The sequence below is a fragment of the Heliangelus exortis genome, chromosome 6 (assembly GCF_036169615.1).
Source record: "Heliangelus exortis chromosome 6, bHelExo1.hap1, whole genome shotgun sequence".
Lineage (NCBI taxonomy): Eukaryota > Metazoa > Chordata > Aves > Apodiformes > Trochilidae > Heliangelus > Heliangelus exortis.
Genome location: NC_092427.1, coordinates 31,565,862 through 31,584,692, shown reverse-complemented (window position 1 = coordinate 31,584,692; position 18,831 = coordinate 31,565,862). Strand labels below are relative to the sequence as shown.

Genomic DNA, 18,831 nt, shown 5'->3' with positions numbered 1-18,831 from the left:
TCCCTCCCGCCGCTGAGCGGGCTGCGCATGCGCGCGGCGCCAGCGGCCGCCGGTTCCCGTCAGGCGGTGCCGCCCGCCCGGGCCGGTGCAGCCCTCCCGCCCGCGGTGACAGCAGCCCCTCCCGCCCCCCCCTCCCGCAGCCATGGCGAGCGGCCGGGCCGAGGAGGCAGCGGCAGCAGCGGCCGAGGAGGAGGAGGAGGAGGCGGCGGCAGCGGCGGCGGCGCGGCTGGCGGCGGCGCTGCGGCAGCGGCTGCGGGGCTGGGAGGCGGCGCTGGCGGCGGCGCAGCGGCTGCTGGTGTGGGAGAGGCCGCTGCACAGCCTGGTCACTGCCGCCGCGCTCGGCGGGGCCCTCTGGTGAGCCGGGGCGGGGGGGGGGGCAGGCAGGCCGCGGCGGAGCTCGGGCCGGCCCGGTGGCTCCGGCAGCGGGCGAGTGCTGCTGATCCGGCTCCCGGTGCTGGCCTGCGGCCGCTTGTGAGCCCCCGGGGCCGCTGGCGGTCTGCTCTGTGGCGCCCACGGTCTGTGTTTCTGCACCGAAGCGGCGGGCAGCGCCGGGCCGGGAGGAACCGCGCTGTTTTCTTCCGGCAGGCCCCGCCCTGAGGGGAGAAAGTGCCAAGAGCTCGGGCAGGATTTGCCCCGCGATAATAAAACGCAGCTGGGCCCAACTGGAAGCTCGCCCAGGCACGCTTGCTGGTTAATTTTTGCATCCGTGTTTTATCGGTTCACTTCACCCCGTAGCCGCGGTCGGTGATCCCCACGGCCTCCTGCATCGGCCGGCTGCCCTGAGGCGTTTAATTTAAGCCCTTCTGCTCGTTGATCTTTTTTTTCTGGAGGGAGCTGATTTTTGGTGCAAAGGCCGAGGCTGCTCGGTTTGGATCCGAGCATCTTCCCTCCCTGTATGCCTTCCCTTCTCCTCTGCCCCTCGGGTAGGGCAGCGGCACCAGCGTGCTGAGTGGCAGAGCCCAGCTGTGGATAGTAATGAAAAACATCCTGCGTGTTTGTATAAACAGTGAGTCAGTTTTGTTGGCAAAAAAAAAAAAAAAAAAAAAAAAAAATCTAGCCAACGGTTTTCCCATCAGAAAAGGTCAACACTGGCTGGGGAACGAGCTAAGCGTTGGTTGCAGATGAAATAGGAAGGGACAGGGTCTTAAACCAGAGAAGGGGGAAGTATGTGACCAAAACAGCCTTTGATGTCACTCTGAAAGGCTGCTTACATTATGTATCTGCATGATTATCAGAGTTAGTGCGTATTTCAAGGATTTTGTACTCCTCTATCAGCGAGAAAGGTATGAAAGCAGAGCTTTTTGAGTTAATGGGGGAGGGAGAGGCATGGCAGGGGTGGTAGACAATGATGGCTAAGGGGCTGTGAGGAAAAAGGTGGAGAAAAACAAAGTGCCCAGAATATGGGACGGCAGAGAGAGATTTAGATATTGCAGAGGAGGCAGAATTCTTTACATCCCATGGAGGATTCAACCAGCATCCTTCAACTGCAGTTAATAAATGAGGTAGAATAGAAGGAAATTCTTCCAGGGCTGGCATATTAAGCTACAGAATTATTGTCCCACAAGGAGGAAAAAAACCATTGTTATTTAGGCTTTTGTAGGTCCTCCATGGGTCCTGTAGGCCCATGGAAAGTGTGTGGGTTTCATTCTGTGTAACCCAATAAGACAGATCTTGCTCCCAAGTCCCCTGCCCCTGACTGTCGCTTGTTGGGCAGTACAGCCCTCCCCTGTGCTGCATGGCAAGATGCTCTCCAACTCTGATCACTGCTGCATTTAAGATTAGTTATTGGCAAATACTGAAGAAGAGCAAGGTAAAATGGTGGAGCAGCTCTTTCTGAAAAGGAGTTTTCTCTAAAGGGGTGAGGATAAGTGCGTTTCCCCAGCATTTGTTTCTGGAGTGACTTAGGAACAGCTCCTCTGAGCTGGAGGGAAGTGCTGATGCTCTTGCTTGGAGGAAAGGAGGAATGCAGACTGCCACTGCTGGTGCAGGTGCCACCCTGGAACCTTTGCTGTTCAGTCAACATGGAGTGGGGAGGTAAACTCCATGATGGGTGGATTGCATGTCTGCCTGTGTGTGAGCAGTATTGTTTGATCTGGCTTTTGGCTCATGCCAAGGTGTCAGTGAGGGACCAGAAAGGTTTTATGATAGAGTCAAATGAATAACTAAACCATTTAAGTGTTGGCTCTGATTAAATGAGGGAAGGTTTGTGATAAAAGAAAAGGCGTCTAGAAGCAAGTGTAGCACGTGGTTTGGTGCTGCCTGCAATAATGCTAGATCTTGTGATGACAAACAGGACATAAGTTTTCAGCCAACAGGCTGATTCTCAACCAGTAATCTGTATTTACATTATCTAGAGCCTTTGCCTTGGTGAGTTGGAGGGACTTGTACTCAGACAAGGGAACATGAGCCTTCTTTCACAACTGAAGGAGGAGCTCAGGAGCAGGGGAGGGGAGTGCTGGGACATGGCAGGTAGTCAGCTGCCTGGTGGTGGGCAAAGGTGTCATTTGAGAACCTGCTGTGGTGGGGGTGGGTGTCTGCAGAGTACAATGCTTGCTGCAGCAGCCAGTAGCAGTTGGATGTTTCTGCTTTGCTGATCACTGAGCCGTACTTGTTTTCTCATCAAGAGTAGTAACTTGCTTCCTTTTTCCTGCCTTACAATTTCTTGTTTGGTTTCTAGGTTGTTTTCCTCCACCTCCCTGAGACCCCTCTTTCTTCTCAGCATGTCCCTTCTTGGAATCCTCTTGCTGGAGAGGTGGAAGCCCAGGTTCCTGTTTGACTTCTCAGGTATGTGATGGGTAGCACTGTAGCTAGTGACACAGTTCTGCTGTTACCAGCTGCTGGGGTGTGGCTGCAGCCTGTCCTGTCCCAGGTCCCTCACAGGTCATGTGTGGTGAGTTGACCCTGGCTGGATGCTGGGTGCCCTCCAGAGCTGCTCTGTCACTCCCCTCCTCATCTGGACAGTGAGAGAAAATGTAATGAAATGCTCATGGGATGAGATAAGGACAGGGCGAACTCACTCAACAGTTACTGTTACTGTCACAGATAAAACAGACTTGGGGAAATTAGTTTAATTTATTATCAATCAAAATCACAGTAGGATAATGAGGTATAAAACTAAATCTTAAAGCACCTTCCACCCACCTCTTCCTTCTTCCCAGCTTTAACTTTACTCCTGGTTCCTCTGCCTCCTCCCTATGAGAAGTACAGGGGGACAAGGAATGGGGTTTGCAGTAATTTCATCACAAATTGTCTCTGCCACTCCTTCCTCATCACGGGGAGGACTCCTCACTCTTCTCCTGTTCCAGCATTGGGTCCCTCCCAACTCTCCACAAACTTCTCCAAAATGAGTATTTCCCATGTGCTGCAGTTCTTCACAAATTGCTCCAGCAGGAGTCCCCAGTGGGGTCACAAGTCCTGTCAGCAAGCCTGCTCTGCTCCATTGTGGGCTCCTCTCCACAGGTCCTGCCAGGAGCCTGCTCCAGGACAGGCTTCTCATAGGGTCACAGACTCCTTTGGGCATCCACCTACTCTGGTGTGGAGTCCTCCATGGGCTGCAGGTCGATTATCTGCCTCACTGTGGACCTCTGTGGGCTGCAGGGGTCAGCCTGCCTCACCGTGGTCTTCACCATGGGCTGCGGGAGAATTTGTGCTCTGGCACCTGCAGCATCTCCTCCCCCTCCTTCACTGACCTTGGTGTCTGCAGAGTTTTTTTTCTCAAATATTCTGACTCCTCTTTCTGGCTGCAGTTGTTGGGCAGCTTTTTTTCACCCTGTCTTAAATACTCTGTTGCAGAGGCACTACCACCTTTGCTGATGGGCTTGGCCAGTGGTAGGTCCCTCTTGGAGCCAGTGGCATGGGCTCTGTCAGACATGGGGGAGGTCTCTAGCAGCTTCTCACAAAAGGCACTCCTGTAGCCTCCTGCTGCCACCTTGCCATGAAAACCAAATAAATGGTGTGAGCGTAAGCCCTGTTCCAACTTTAGCTGCAGGTGCTATTTGTGTCAGAGTATTAGGATATATACCTCCTGAACATGCTCATATTATGGGCATGGGGAGGGTTGTTCCTTGTGCTGGGAAGAGTTGATTTTGAAAGTGACCAAGGGAACCCAGCTAACTTGTCAGGGAAGCTGCTGGCAAGGGTGATGTAGTGTCCGTCCTCCCCAGCAAATGCTGTGGCAAAAAGATCATTCCAGATCTGAGCTTACATAGCCAGCTCAGCCGGGGGAAGGAGATGGGGAGTTGAAGTGTATTGATTTTAGCTAAGTGCATTGTGGGCCTAAGCCCTTCAAGAGGCAGAGCAGATGAGAGCCACTTCTGTTTGCAGCAGGTAGCAGAGTGGATGGTGAGGTCTGACAGCAGAGACAGTTGGTGTATTGTACCTCTGCTGAACAGCACCTGGTCTCTAGCTAATCAGTGAGTGATCACTTGGCTTATCTTTCCCATTTATTGAAGGGTCTTTGCCAACATTAGACACAAAAGGCATGGATTAGCTGCTGTCTCCTTTGAGTGCCTCCTTCATTGGAATCTATTAAAGGACTGAACCCAGACCTGCCTGCTACTGTCTACTGCTGCTGTTCAAAGAACAGCCTGGGGCCCTCCATTCCTGCCCACCTACTCTAGGGAGAGTTTCTGAATGAAAGCCCTTCTATATGTGTGTTTGTAAAGTGCCCTTTATTTGACCTGAAAGGGTACTGACTTAAAGGGTGCTTTCACAGAAGTCTTGATAAGATTAGATATGTCTTGAAACTGTTTGCTTTGTGTGGTTCAGGTAACTAGACAGCCAAACATGACTGGCCAATTTAATTTCCTGCTTATTCACATTGTTTTTTTAAGGGAATAGTTGAAAGCCAACCCAAAACATCTCACTTGAAACATGTCCAGAAATGCAAAAGCTTCGTGTCCAGTACAGAATGGTGTCATTGAGGCAGGTGGGGGTAGAATTGCTCCAGCGACTACCATGCCTGTAAAAGTTATGTTGTCACAGAAGAAATGGGAAATCCATACTGAAATCAGATTGTGTGATGCAGAGCAGGCAGGAATAAAAAAAGAAAAACAAACTAAACAACACAGCAGGGGTTAGGTTCATCCTGTGTCATCAGCTCTGCAAGAAGTTAGTGCACATCCTACCGAGCTGCTCCTCAGTGGTGTTCTTCCCCTTTGCTCCTTGCTGCTTTTCTGCTGCTGGCAGCAGGGAACAGGGACACCTTTCTGGTATGCCTGGTTAGGTCACAGCCCTAATTTCAACATGGTCCACTGAACTGTGTTTCCTCAGCCTTCGCAAGGAAGGAGCAATGCTCTGCTTTGATGAGGGGCCTCCTGTTGATTTGGCACTGCTGAATACTTAGGGGTTCTTGTGTGGCTCCCACTGAAGCAGAGCTGCAGCCTTGTGGCTTTCCTCCTCAGTGCTTCCTGTAAGCTTTTCCTGGAGCTTTTGGAAGTAGGTCAGTACCACACCTTCTAGAGTCAGCACGTATATACACAAACCTCAGCTTGTGGCAGTTCTGTATGTCTCAGATGACTGCTTATAACATCACTCCTGGAGGAATGCTAAAATCTCAGCATGTATTTTGCAGTTACTCACGCACTGTGACGCAGGGACACACTAACAGCAGCAAGATACACAACCTTTTTAGGTCCTGTCAGAAGGGACTGCATGTTTTCAGCTTTCATGCAGGGTATTTTTTCCATATGTAACACCTCTGTGTTGGGTTCCACTTCAGTACTGTTTAAGGACTGCAGAATAACCACTTTCTCCTGAAATTGGTATGATGTAGGGATGTTTCTGTACTGATGTTTGGGAGCTGTATTTTGGTCATTGTAAGAGAATGCAGTGTGGAAAAGCTCTAGCAAAGGCTGCACTGCAATTGAATGCTCGTACTCCTTAAAAAGGGCCCCTACTTTCTAGCTGAAGTTTACGTACAGATGAAGAATGCCTCCTTGGGAAGTGTTGAAAACCTGTAAGAGCCAAGGAATCCATCAGCAATAATTTGTCAGTACCAACATGTAACCTAAACTCTTGCGTGGCTGACTGGTCTCCCAGAAGAGCCTCTTGTGTGTCAAGTGGTTTGTGTTAACCCACAATCCACTGTGAAATGCCAACCGCAAAGTTTCAGCCAGTTATTGATGATCTGAGGCCAGCTGTGGGTGACCTGCTTGCTGGCTTAGTTGTACTGGTGCTAGACAGTATCACAGAATCACTCTGCTTGGAAAGGACCTTTGAGATCATAGAGTCCAACCATTAACCTAACTCAGTATTGCAGCACAGGTTGGAGCCTTACTAAGTGAACGTATTCTGTCAGAAATGCTCTACATTTTTTGTGGCTGAGCTATTTCTCCAACTGATGTAGGACTCCAGAGCTTTGGAATGGACAGCAGGCAGGCTGCTCTACTACAGAAAGTGGAGATGCTTGTTGATTTTAAAGACAGCTTGTGTTTTGCCAGATAGTTGAAATCGCCTGAACTGAAATACTCTTCAGCTCCCCAAACTGACTCTGAAACCTTCAGAAGCAAGTTAGAATTGTTTCACTCCCTCTGCTGGCATAATTTGGATGGCTTGGATTGCTGCAAGTGGTAGAGCAGTGGGGTTCCTGTGCCATACTGCTTTCTCTGTTGCTGCCCTGTCTGTCCAGCAGAGTATGGAGAGCATCCCAGCTCCTGGTTTGGCAGCTGATACAACCAGTATAGCCAGCTGTCACAGACAGGCCAGGGCCAGATGTAATCTGTTTGGTGATTAGTGAAGGTAATGGATGAAGCTTTGAGTTATAGCTGGATTTCTGCGTGCTGCGATTAAGCAGCTTTAGATTCCTGAGCACAATAACAAAATACAGCAACGGGGGTTGCGTGAAAGAAGCAACCACCTCGTGGGGGTGGAGCTGCTTCCATAATACTCCCTTTGCATCCAGAGCTCCCTTTGTCAGCTGTGCTTGCTGCCTGCCCCAGCCGTCGTGGGCAGAGGAGGGGATGGGCAGCCCGCTCCGAGAGCAGTTGTTGGGCCTCTTGTCAGGCCCAATTACTGGAAATCTGGGTCATGCTCTCAAAGAATCTCCTCCTCCCCTGGGTGGATGGCCTCCCGCTCCACTCCACAGCGCTGTGCCAGCCCCGGCTGGTGCGGTGCCTGCAGCGGGAGGAGTCTGTACTCGGCCACACGTCCTGTGTCTTGGGAGGATGGTAACAAGGCTGCTACAAAAAGTTGCTCTCTTCTGTGGCTTGAGCTGGAGCCTGAAGTCTCCCTGGGCATTGCAAGTGACAGATGTTCACATCTTCTGTGTATTTCCCTGGAGGAGTCATCGCTGTACTATTAAACTTTAAACTCTATCTCATCCCATGCGTTTTCTCACTTTCACCCATCTGATTCTCTGCCCCATTCCAGCAGAGGGGGAGTGAGAGGGGCTGTGAGGGACTTAGTTACCAGGTGGAGTTAAGCCACAATGCTGTCCCTACCAGTTCTTGGAGATTAAGCTGATGGGTAGAGGAGGGTAGACCTCAAAGGGCCTTTGGAACATGATCAGGGTGTTTTAAACACAGGAGCCTTATAAAGAATTTGTTGCTGCATGAGCTTTGGTTGAAGAGTTGTACATCCCCAGGCACTGGTCAGCTAGCCAGGACTCCCCAGTCTGTGGACAGCCAGGCTCATGAGTTTCAGTTGTACAAATATTTGGGGTTTTTTCCTGTGTGTCACTAAAGGAAGAGCATAATCATGTATGATCTCTGCCATTGAAACATCACTCCTCCCCTCAGTACTGCATGCACGAGGTCCTTGTTGGATCGTCGCTGGGTTAGGTGCAGAGAGGAATGGGGGAAGCATTCCCTTGTTCTTATCCAGACTGCCAGACCTTGGGAGTGTACTTAGATCTGTGCCTGGTACAAAGAGCTGTCAGGGGATATAAAAGAGCCCTAAATTTAGATAATTATACACAGGACTGCTATTTGTTACTTAATTCTGTGGGAAAGTATAGAAACAGCAGGGAGACCTCTGGCATTTGTACGCAGCGTCCTGCCAGCGACTGTGGTTGGGGCTGGTCAGTGAGAAATGCAGCTCAGACGTCCTAGTGCCATGTTGAGCTCCAAGATAGGAGCTGAAGCTTTGCCCCTCTCAGGGCCTGTTCTGGCAGCCCTCTGTGGATGACAAGGACTGGGCAGCTGCCCTGGGGATGGCACTGCCTGGACACAGGGGATGCTGTGGCAAGCTGTGTGACCCCTGCAGCAGAGAGCCCATGCACTAGCAGCATGGCACACCTTGGATACGAGTGTCATGCCACGTGTTTGTCAACAACACAGATAACAAGATGTGCCAGGGCACCCTGAGACCAGGGCCTGGCTGCTCATGAGTTTCCAGGCATGCTTCACTGAAGCCTGCACAGCTCAGACTCCAAGCCAGTGATTCCTGCTTGCATGAGAGCACGAAGAAGGTTCCCAGGGTGCATCCCAAACTAAGGATCATACATCATCAGCTCTGCTCTGTTAAGTGGTAAAAATGTCGGGTTGTATTTTTCACTTGGCTGACTAATTTGCTGTGTTCTCTCTACAGCACAGCCATCAGAGGAGCCAGGAGGAGAGAGGTAAGCTCACTGATGTTGTTCCTTGGTGAGAGGGGAAAGTGGACAAGCCTGAATTTTGTGTGGTGATCTCAACAACACCTTTTTGCTGTTGTTGATAGACTGCATGGCACCTGCTGTGAAATACTGGTAGCACTTTCTCCAGCTCAGGGAGCTGCTTATAAGCTCAGGAGCCACAGTTTGAGACCCTGGGGAAAGCTAATCTTTCAGTAGCAATAAAGCTCATGTGCTTCTGATGATAGGAACTTTTGAGTTTCTTCCTTAGATCTGTTCTGGACTTTTAATTTTAAGAGTCCTTCAGGGATAATGGAATCCCTAAGACTTACTTTTGCAGGCTATATGTGCTGTCTGTTGTGCTGCACCCTGTGCTTGGCCATGGTTATAGCTCTGAGCACCACACTCTGGCTACCTGGGACTTGGTGCCAGAAGAGGTCACGTATCTGGTTCCACTTCCTGCACTTCTGTCTACATGGCTTTGATTTAAAACTGCTTTGCATCTTGGGCCTGTGGCATGGGGCTTCTGTGACATTGTGTCTGCTGCTGCTGCTTGGCTCAGGTGGCTCTTGGCTCTCTTCCTGATTAAAGGAAAAAGTATCTCCAAGTCAAGCATCTTACATAGTTCAGTTGAAGATGTGGTCAGTGTTGTCAAGCCTTTGGTAGGGATCTCTGCTTCCCAGTGCAGCTGTTCCCCCTCCAACAAAACAGAACGTGTTCAAAGATTGTCTTCTTGCTCTTGTCTGTCTCTAGTGAGGGGGTGACTTCAGGGGCACAACCTCACCTGCTCAGTGTCCCTGAGCTGTGCCACTGTCTGGCAGAGAGCTGGGTCACCTTCAGGCTGTACCTGCAGGAACTGCTACAGTACAAGAGGCAAAATCCTGCCAAGGTAAGCTGGAGATACCTACTCTTCTGTGCAGGGGCTTTTCTTTCCATTACTAGTGGCCTAGGAGGTGGATGAATGTAAAATTGGTATTTTTACAATTGCTGTCCCTGTTTAACATTTACAGTTCATTCCTGTCAGACTCTGTACCATGGGAAGCTTAAGTAAAGAATGATGAGCTTCCAGTATTTCTACACTGGAGCTGAACTTAACCCCTTCTGTGAATGGGGTTTTATTTAAATTTTATTTCTTAGTATATTTATTTAAATTTTATTTCTTAGTATGAGAAGAAGCTCTGAGATTGGGAGTGGGGAGAAAAAAGGGGAACTTACAGTCTCTACCCCTTACATATACTCCATTTTTAAGCTGGTCCTAGCTTTTTTGCTAGCCAAGATTGTAGCAAGTGAAGTCCAAATGCAGTGGCATTTTCTGAGTGCATGGAAACTTGTTATTAACCAAGTTCTGGTGGCTCTGGTATGTTTTCTGGATAGGATTTGTAGACAATAGTTGCTTTAGCATCACCAAAAAAATAGGACAGACCAGCCACTGGGATTGTATCAGGCTTACTGGGATCCAGTGGGCCAAAAGGTCTGTTTCTATCACTATTGATTGTTCTTCCTCTATTTAAACACTCTTCTGAATACAGGGAGTTGGAGACCAGGACCAAGATGCCTGTAAAGTGTGAATTCATTGGGAGCAAAGCCCTTAGAGGGCCCTAGCTTTTGTAAACCCTTCCTATTATGAATGAAACTCTTCATTGCTGGATGAAGAGTTCATTGTCTTCATTCAGTGTCTGAACCCATGGCCTGGCTTGCAGGGTGTCCTCACTTCTCTCTCTCCCCAGCAGAATGCAGGACAAACCATCAGGGCTGTACCCTTATACTTACACTTTATCCAGAGGAGGAAGGTGCAGGTCTGGTGGGAGTGTGGGTCCTGCTGGTGTATGGTATAGGAGTTGCACAGCATCTGGTAACTCTGTAACAGGTTTCTGTCTGTCAGGACAGTACAGGCTTCTCTTAAAGTGCTGAGCTCTGCAGGGGACATGTACATCAAAATGGCAGTTTGCAACATCCCATCCTAGCCCCAGGGAATTTAACTCACTTCATAAAGAACTGTCTGATAAGGTTTTGATTAATTTCACTGGGGTCTTGGGGTTACCTTGGTCTTCCTGTGCTTGAACTTCTAATGCTTACAGCTTAACCTGACCAAGCTGTCTGAGTTGTGATTGTCAGCATCTGGATGTACTCAGTGCAAAGCTGGCATACTGACTGTGTTAGGAGCATCCCTCATTTTGCTCTAACTGGGTTTCCTGCACTGGTTGCATAGATGTATCTCTGCCTCTTGTCACTTCTGTTTGTTCCTCTCTCTTCCTTCAGTTCTGCATGAGTGTCTGTTCAGGCTGCCTGATTCTGGCTGTAGTTGGACACTATGTTCCAGGCATAATGATCTCCTACATCATTTGTGAGTATGAGCAGCTCTCTTGTCTGACTTAAGCTGAAAGGTGACCTAACTGTGCTGTCGATACAGTGGTAGAAGCATATTTGTAGTTTTCTTGAGGGGATCTGTGCTAGATTATTGATCGGTACAGGCAGCGTGCTCCGGGCAGTCTCTGTAAGTGCGTGCATGCAGTACAGCTGCAAAGGCAGGAGAGGGAGCCGTGGCTAAAGCATTGCTTCCCTCTTCCACTCACGGCTGGGGCTGTGCTGGTGAAGCTCCAGGGAAGCGGAAAGCTGCAATCTCCCAGTTCCTGGAGTGGGCAAATTCATATTGAGAGAGTTGTTAAAGAAGCTGCATGTTTAATAAATACAACCTTTTTCACTGCATCGCGAGTCCCTGCTAACTCTGAAGACTGTTGAGGTGGTCTGCTGCTTGTGCATCTGCATATGAGCTCCGTTCTGCTACCCTTATAAAAATTTTGGTGATTTTTATTTTTAATAACCTCATTTCAGGGCTTCTTTTGCATGCTGGGGCTGGGATGCAGTGGCTGAAGAAGAGGGCTTATGCTTCATCTTAACATAAATCTGTATCCTAACAGGTCTCTTAAGAAAACCTGGATAATCAAGCAGCTTTGGAGTGAGTAAGAACAGTCATGGATGAGGATTTTAGGGAGAGTTTAGATTTTAGAGATAGGAAAGCTAATGCCAGTCAGCTGTGCTTCCCGTGATACAAAGTTTCTCATAGGTGGCCTGTGAAGGGCTGGGTCCTGCTCGATCTGTCTCTCACACTCTCCACACCTTGTGTCCACAGTGCTCAGCATTCTGCTCTGGCCTCTGGTGGTCTACCATGAGCTGATCCAGAGGATGTACACACGTTTGGAGCCTGTCCTGATGAAACTGGACTACAGTATGAAGGCAGAGACGCTGCACCACAAGCATGAGAAGAAGAGTAAGGACCCACCTTCTCTCTGACTTTTTCTGGTGCCACACTCCCAGGGTGGAACCCTATCAAAGGGACAATGGGAGAGCAGGTCTGCCATCACTGTGTGGTGAAAGGCTGCAGCAGAGCATGGGGAACTAAACTAAAACCTGAGGGTTATGGGGAGAGCAACTGGGAAGGTGATCCTTGGAACAACAAATTATTACAGATTACAGTTGTCTCTGGGAACCTTGGGCTTCTGGGAAACCTGTGCAGTTTCACAGAGTAGTCAAAGTAGTGGCAAAGTGCTGTATAAAGGCATAAAATTCTTTCAGAATCCCATAAAGCTTTTCTTCTCTTTCTCATAGGGCGACAAGGGAAGAGTGAGCCTGCAGCAGGTGATGAACCAACAGCAGAGACAGAGAGTGAGAGTGAGGCAGAGCTGTCGGGCTTCTCCCCGGTGGTAAGAGCACAGTGAGCTGTGCAGAAACCAGTCCTTTCTCTCTGGTCTGGAGCAGCTTGAGAACCAAGGGTGGTTCGAGTACATCTCCATTGATAATAAACTGCAGAGTAACAAGTCATTTCTTTGCTGAATCCCAAGGGGAAAGGCTGCCATCTCCAGTCTAGAGTATTGAGAATTAAGTGCTACAGGGCTGGTGATGCAGGACAGGGAAAGCTCCAGCCTCATGCTGACCTGTCAAATTGCTTTTATGGTTACACTTTGTGCTCAGAAAATGTGAGTGTCTCTGAAAGAAATCAGCTTTCTTGGCATAGTGGGCACTGAAAAAGGTAGATGAGCAGTACTAGTGTCTCTTATATGGTTCCCTCTCAGTCATTCTGGGTGGGACCTTTCTATATGTGTACCACAGAAATGGACCAAGTGTCTTCCTTTACAGGAGCTCTAGGCACGTAGCTGGGCCTTGAGGTAGGAAGCTTCAGCTTCCAAAGGGGTGCAGGTTCTTGAACTTGCTTGTAGAAGGCTTAACTGTGCCAAGCATGAATGCAAAAAGGAAGGGGTGGTCTGCACTTTGGTGATCCCAGGAGAGAAAGGTCAGAACCTTCTGAGACTCCTACAGGATGATCCCATCTTGTGCTAACTCTTGGGTTTTTCACTGTGGGTAGGCAAAGCTTTTGAGTTATTGCCCAAAAGCCAGTGAGCTGAGACTGTCCTTCCCTGGCAGTGCAATGAGCACTTTGCCCAGCCCCTTCGTGTTTTCTCACTGCCCCTGTGCAGTCTCTCCAGCACAGGACATGTGCCAGGAAGCTCTGGTTTGTGTAAAGGTGCCCGTAGGCAGCACTGGGAATCAGACACCCAGAAGTTTGTCCCTCTTTGTTCATCCCATACAGGTGGATGTGAAAAAGACTGCCCTGGCACTGTCAATCACTGATTCTGAGCTCTCTGATGAGGAGGCTTCCATCCTGGAGAGTGGGGGCTTTTCAGTCTCACGGGCTACCACCCCACAGCTGACGGACGTTTCTGAAGGTATGTGATGGGACACTTCACTGCCTTCCTTACCTTCAGTGTTTTGTACCAGAAAAATTGTCCCTCCAGACACAAGGAGAGAACCTAGCTTTTTGCAGGGGAAGACAATTAAAAAGAGGAAGCAGTAATAGCACCACAGCATGCCCTGGCTTCATAAATGATCATGAGCTGGTCCTGAGTGGACATCCTCCTCCAATTACTGCCCCACAGGACAATGTCCTCTTGTCATTCCAGCAGGGGGGCCAGGCTATCCATAAAGTCCTGCAGAAATAGTTGCATAGTATCATCACACACCTGTGGATGATGCTGGGTGAAGCACATCAAACAGCCCACATGTTTGCTGGAAGCTCAAAGACTGGTTAGTGGTGGGGAACATGAAGGTAACCACTTTGTGGTCACATGAGAGTGTGGTGAAAAACAGGCAGGTGACATGCTATAAGCACAATTTCCCTGATCCTGGTTTTAGTAGAGGGCTGTAGATGGAGAGAGTGTGAGCTGGAGAAGGAAGTCCTCTCTGAGCACATAGAAAAGCATGACAAAAGGGATGTTCCATGTGAGTCATGCCACTGGGAGAAGGAAATAACTGCAGATCTCTTCCTGCTGTGTTTCCAGAGCTGGGATGATACCCAAAAGTGAGTCGTGGTGTGTCTGCTGGGGGAGGTGGGTGGGAGATCTCAGTGCCCTGGGCGAGGTGAGGGGGCTTGCACCTTAATGCTGATGCCTTTCAGACCTGGACCAGCAGAGCCTGCACAGCGAGCCAGAGGAGTCATTTTCCAAGGACCTGGCAGAGTTTCCCTCGGTGGAAGAGTATCATTCCAGAGACCTGGGACCACAGAGTGATGAAGATGCTTTTGGTGTGCCTCTGGGTCCTGAGCTTGCCCACGCTGCCCATGAGCTGGACTCAGCAGAGAAGGAGGCTGCAGACTCTGACCTCTCCATCCTCCACCTTGCGTCTCCTCTCCACTTTGTAAATACACACTTCAATGGGAGTGGGCAAGTGGCAGGAGGCAACGCAGAGCCAAAGACTGTCCCTGCCCCAGGTCTGGGCGTCTGCATTGACACGCTGAGCGAGGAGATCGTCACCACTGCCATTACCACAGCGGTGCAGAACACCCTCTCTGCCCTGCTGCAGTCCTCGGCGGCCAGCGAGGGGCCCTCCCTGTCTGAGTTCCTCCCTACTGAGCCTGAAGAGAAACTGAGCTTCCAAGCACAGCTGTCAGAGAGCGAAGCGGTGGAGACAGGGACAGCAGCTTCACCAGAGGATGAGGAGGAAGCAGATGACTTTGAGCTACTGGATCAGGGGGAGCTGGAGCAAATGGATGTAGAGCTGGGGCTGGGAGATGAGCAGGAGGCACAAGAGTCTCGAGCTCCTCTGGTTCCCCAATCTCCCACACTTGCTGAGCTGCCAAAGCAAGGAGATGAGGAGGAGGCAGTGATGACAGCAACGTCTACATCTTAGGTCTTCATATTCCCCCTTTTCCTCTGTCGTCACTGGAAAGAAGGAACAACTCACATGGTGAACCTGCAGTGGGTTTTTAGATGTTTGTGTTGACTGGGATGGAAATGCGTCAGTGTTAATGTGCTGTGTCTGGAATAACAAATCCTTTCCATCCTTCTAGAGCCTGGCCTTCACTGGCTGAGCGGGAGATGCCCCTGCCCTGCAGCTGGGGAGGAGCCGGCTCCTAGAAGCCTTACGCCACAATCGAAACACCAACCCCAGCAAATGCTTCCTAGTAATGGTGCAGTATTTTGGTCTGTCTTCTGTTTGTCTTTTGTTTTGCACGCAGAGTACCAAGCTAGCTGTAGCTGCTGCTAATACCCACATCCCCAGTAGGACATATGCAATCTTATTTTATTGGGTTTTTAAATGGCTAAAAGTGTAAATAATTTTAACTTTAATTGGTTTTGTTTGGGGGGAGGGATGAGGTGCACAGTCAAATGTGGTTCTCAGGGGCTAGGGGAGGGAAAGGGGTCTTTGGAGGGGAGGGACAAAGGCAGATGGGCACTGTGCAGTGAAGAGACCCTTTCTGCAACACATTACCATCTTTCACATCACTGCTGGAACAGAGTGTCGGGCAACATCTGTTTTTTCTCCTGTCTGGTTTGAATTCTCCTGGTTGGCTGTGGAGGTTTTTGCAATCAATGAAATTTGCTCCTGGCCCTGTTCAGTATTCCAGTTTGTTCCTGCCGGGGCCTGTCCCAGGCATCTTTCGCCATTTGCACAACTGATCCTGCCAGCACCCCTTCTGTGCTAAGCCAGGCATTATAGCTTGGCACCTGAAGACTTTAAAGTGGCTTGAAGAGAGCCAGAAGCTGTTACACAGTGGAGGATCGGTGTGTGTGTCTCTTTTGGGGATGGGGAGTCAGGGGAGGTTGGGCTGGGGGAGGGAGGGGAATGGGAAGAGAAGTATGGAGGGAAACTCCCTAAATTTAGGCTGTCCCACTTGGGCAGCCTCACATTTTGCCAAGGTCCCAGCTAGCAGGTCAGCCACTGAGGGAGGTTGCTGAAGGTGGTGGTGTGCCCCACAGCAGAGTGGCAGATCTCAGTGCACAGGGAGGTTTCCGCAGCCAGCGAATGCCAGGGCAGTGGAGAGAGCTGCCTGAAGCCAGCAGCTCTTGCAAGCGATGCTGACGGGGCATAAGCCTTGCCAGAACAACCATGATTGGGGAACTACAGGCCTGTTAGTCTGACCTTGGTGCCAGGGAAGGTTATGGAGCACATAATTTTGAGTGCTGTCATACTACACATGCAAGAAAACACGCATGGGTTTATGAAAGGTAGGTCATGCTTGACTAACCTGATCTATGACAAGTTGACCCACTTAGTGGATGAGGGCTGTGGATGTTGTCTACGTAGCCTTTAGTAAAGCCTTTGACATTGTTTCCCACAGCGTTATCTTGGAGAAGCTGGCTGCTCATGGACTGAACTGCTGTAGGCTTTGCTGGGTAAAAAACCGGAGGTATTTAAAACACATGTAGATGTGGTGTTTAGGGACATGGTTTAGTGGTGGACTTCGCAGTGTTGGGTTAACAGTTGGACTTGATGATCTTAAAGGTCTTTTTCCACCGAAACAATCCTATGATTATATTATTCTGTAAAGAAACTATAGCTGTCTTGCTCGGTCACAGATTATGGATACATTACGGAGTTTGAGTTGCAAACCTGTCTTTCCACAGATCCAGGGCAAATCAGTTTACATGATGGCAGCATCAAATGGACAGAGAATTTTACTGCTGTCACTTTACACTCATAGCTCAGTTCTCCATAAGGGAATGTATGAGACATAACCATCTGACAGAGCTTAAAAAGTGCAAATGTAAGGGCAGCACCCCGTGATGCAGTTGCAGTTCCCTGTACCAGCCAAATCCAGAAGTTGCTATTTATTTGACAGCTGTGTAACCCTGAACTGCAGCACAAAAACTGAAACTTTTTGAGCAGAAACTCGCATGCACTTCCAGCATTTCTACCATGCAGATACATGTCTAGAAGCAGTTGTCTCTTCCCATTCATCCAGAAAGACTTTCCCTCTATGTTAAGACCTTAGTCTTAAGCTCACAGAAACACAGACATGCAGGGAAGCATTGCTGCACTTGTAAGCATGAACCTCAGTAATCATGAACACTGATGGAGCTCGTCAAGCTGCTATAACCACAGGAGCCTTCTGGGCTGCTGGACCTGCTGAAGCATAAGAATCAAGAATACCTATTGGTCACACCAGACTGCTGTATTTGCTGTCCAGTGACAATGCCATGATACGTTCCTTGCCCCAAGAAAAAAGAACTCCAGAGGAATCATAGAATCATGGACTGACTCCCATTGGAAGGGACCTTAGAAACCATCTAGTTCCAATCCCTCTGGGCAGGGACATCTCCCACTAGACCAGATTGCTCACAGCTTCATCCAACCTGGCCTTGAACACTTCCAGGGAGGGGGCAGCCACAAGCTTCTCTGGGCAACCTGTGCCAGTGTCTCACCACCCTTAGTGAAGAATTTCTTCTTAATGTCTAACCTAGATCTCCCCTCTTCCAGTTTAAAGCCATTAGCCCTTGGCCTATCACTATATGCCCTTGTAAAAAGTCCCTCCAGCTTTCCTGTAGCCCAGTCAGGTACTGGAAGATGCTATAAGGTTTCCCTGGAGCCTTTAAGAGGATTAAAAAACAGTGTTGTCCCCAAGTCATGAAAGGCCACAGGAGTAACCAGGTACTCAGAGGGTACTAAAGGGTAATTTCATTGAAGACAAGCCAAGGGAAATACTTGCACTGCTGTTCTTCACGAAGGTCCTGCTTCTCCCAGCAAGACAGAAGCTGCAAAGTTTTTTCCCCATGCTCAAACCTCATTACTTACCAGCCACTGTTCAGCCCTTCCAAGGCTCCTTTGGGGAGAGTTCATTTCCATGGCTTGAGGCTGTTTGATCCAGTCAGGATCAGGATGTCAGGAAGGACAGTCTAGTGCTTATTTAACAATGACGTGTTGAGCATCACTTTAGAGATAAACAAAGGGATCCACCTTAGGCAGTTCTGTAATAACTAACCTTTTAATTTTGAATAAGAACCATTAGACAAAGAGGCCATGTTTCATTTCCACAAAACCTCCTGTAAGGGGCAGAAACCACACCGAAAAATAAGCCTCCATGCTCCAAAAATAGTTGATCCCAACAAACCCATTGACCTGATGTTCCAGAGGTGATGCGCATTTTGCCTCATCCCTGTCCACCAATGCCTCAGTGCCACCGCACCCACTGCCATGGCCCTGGCTTCCAATAAAGCAGGAATTGGCACACGAGGGATGTGCTGGCTGTGTGTCCCCCGGTATCACATGGGTGGGTGTCCATGTCTGCTGGAAGTGTGTGTTCCGTGAGTAGGTGTCTGTCTGCTGGGAGGCGTGGAGGGTGTTACATGGGTGGGAATGTCCAAGACCAGCACTTTTCTCCAGGGATGGAGATTTCTAAGCCTGCCCTGGTCCTGTACTGGCTATGACTTGTGTCTGAGTCCCGACCCCATCTCCATGTCCCAGGCTGGTCAAGGAACCTTGCAGCTGTCCACAGCCACATGGATGACAAGCACTACCTGCCTGGCAAGATGGCAGATGAATGTATGGCTGGCTGAGCAGTCGGGGTGAGACGAGTGTCCGTAACTGCCACCTCTGTGGAACGGGCACAACTACAGGTCCTTTTTGGGTGGTAAGTGCAGTAAGCAGCCCTTGGGAAGTGTTTGTGGAAGGGCTGCAGGACTGTGTCACGTCGAGGCACGGACTCAGTAATGCTTCCACACTGAGATGAAAGTTTATTAACCTGAGGGTCTCATCTATAATCCAGCCCTTCCACAGGGTCCTCCCCCTGATCTCTCTTGGTATTTTTCCACAGTTTTTCACTGATTTTCCATCCTCCCTTTGTTAAACAAGGTAGCTTCATTTGCACATTCCTTTCTTATCAGATCATCTTCACCACTTCCCACGCAGGACGAGCACCTTTGTCCCCTTAGTCTGGATTTTCAGGCAGTAAAGAGCTGGAGATTATGGAATATACCAAAACGGGCGTGGATGCCGTAATATCCTGTCAGAAA

General features: G+C 49.5%; 1 protein-coding gene across 1 annotated transcript; it reads left to right on the top strand.

Moving 5' to 3' along the window:
- The first annotated feature begins 35 nt into the window (after positions 1 to 35).
- RETREG2 (reticulophagy regulator family member 2) lies at positions 36 to 15,433 on the top strand. The gene is made up of 9 exons (XM_071747629.1): positions 36 to 354; positions 2,678 to 2,784; positions 8,527 to 8,557; positions 9,302 to 9,437; positions 10,808 to 10,892; positions 11,679 to 11,816; positions 12,155 to 12,249; positions 13,134 to 13,269; positions 13,998 to 15,433. The coding sequence occupies exons 1-9, from the start codon at positions 143 to 145 to the stop codon at positions 14,726 to 14,728; spliced, it is 1,671 nt and encodes a 556-aa protein (XP_071603730.1). The 5' UTR covers positions 36 to 142; the 3' UTR covers positions 14,729 to 15,433.
- Positions 15,434 to 18,831: the final 3,398 nt, after the last annotated feature.

What these genes read in the sequence shown, in the direction of transcription:
- RETREG2 (XM_071747629.1), top strand. Translation starts at nt 143, where the DNA reads ATGGCGAGCGGCCGGGCCGAGGAGGCAGCGGCAGCAGCGGCCGAGGAG. An exon ending in GCGCTCGGCGGGGCCCTCTG is followed by an intron (nt 355 to 2,677) that starts GTGAGCCGGGGC and finishes TTTGGTTTCTAG; the next exon opens with GTTGTTTTCCTCCACCTCCC. An exon ending in AGAGGCAAAATCCTGCCAAG is followed by an intron (nt 9,438 to 10,807) that starts GTAAGCTGGAGA and finishes CTCTTCCTTCAG; the next exon opens with TTCTGCATGAGTGTCTGTTC.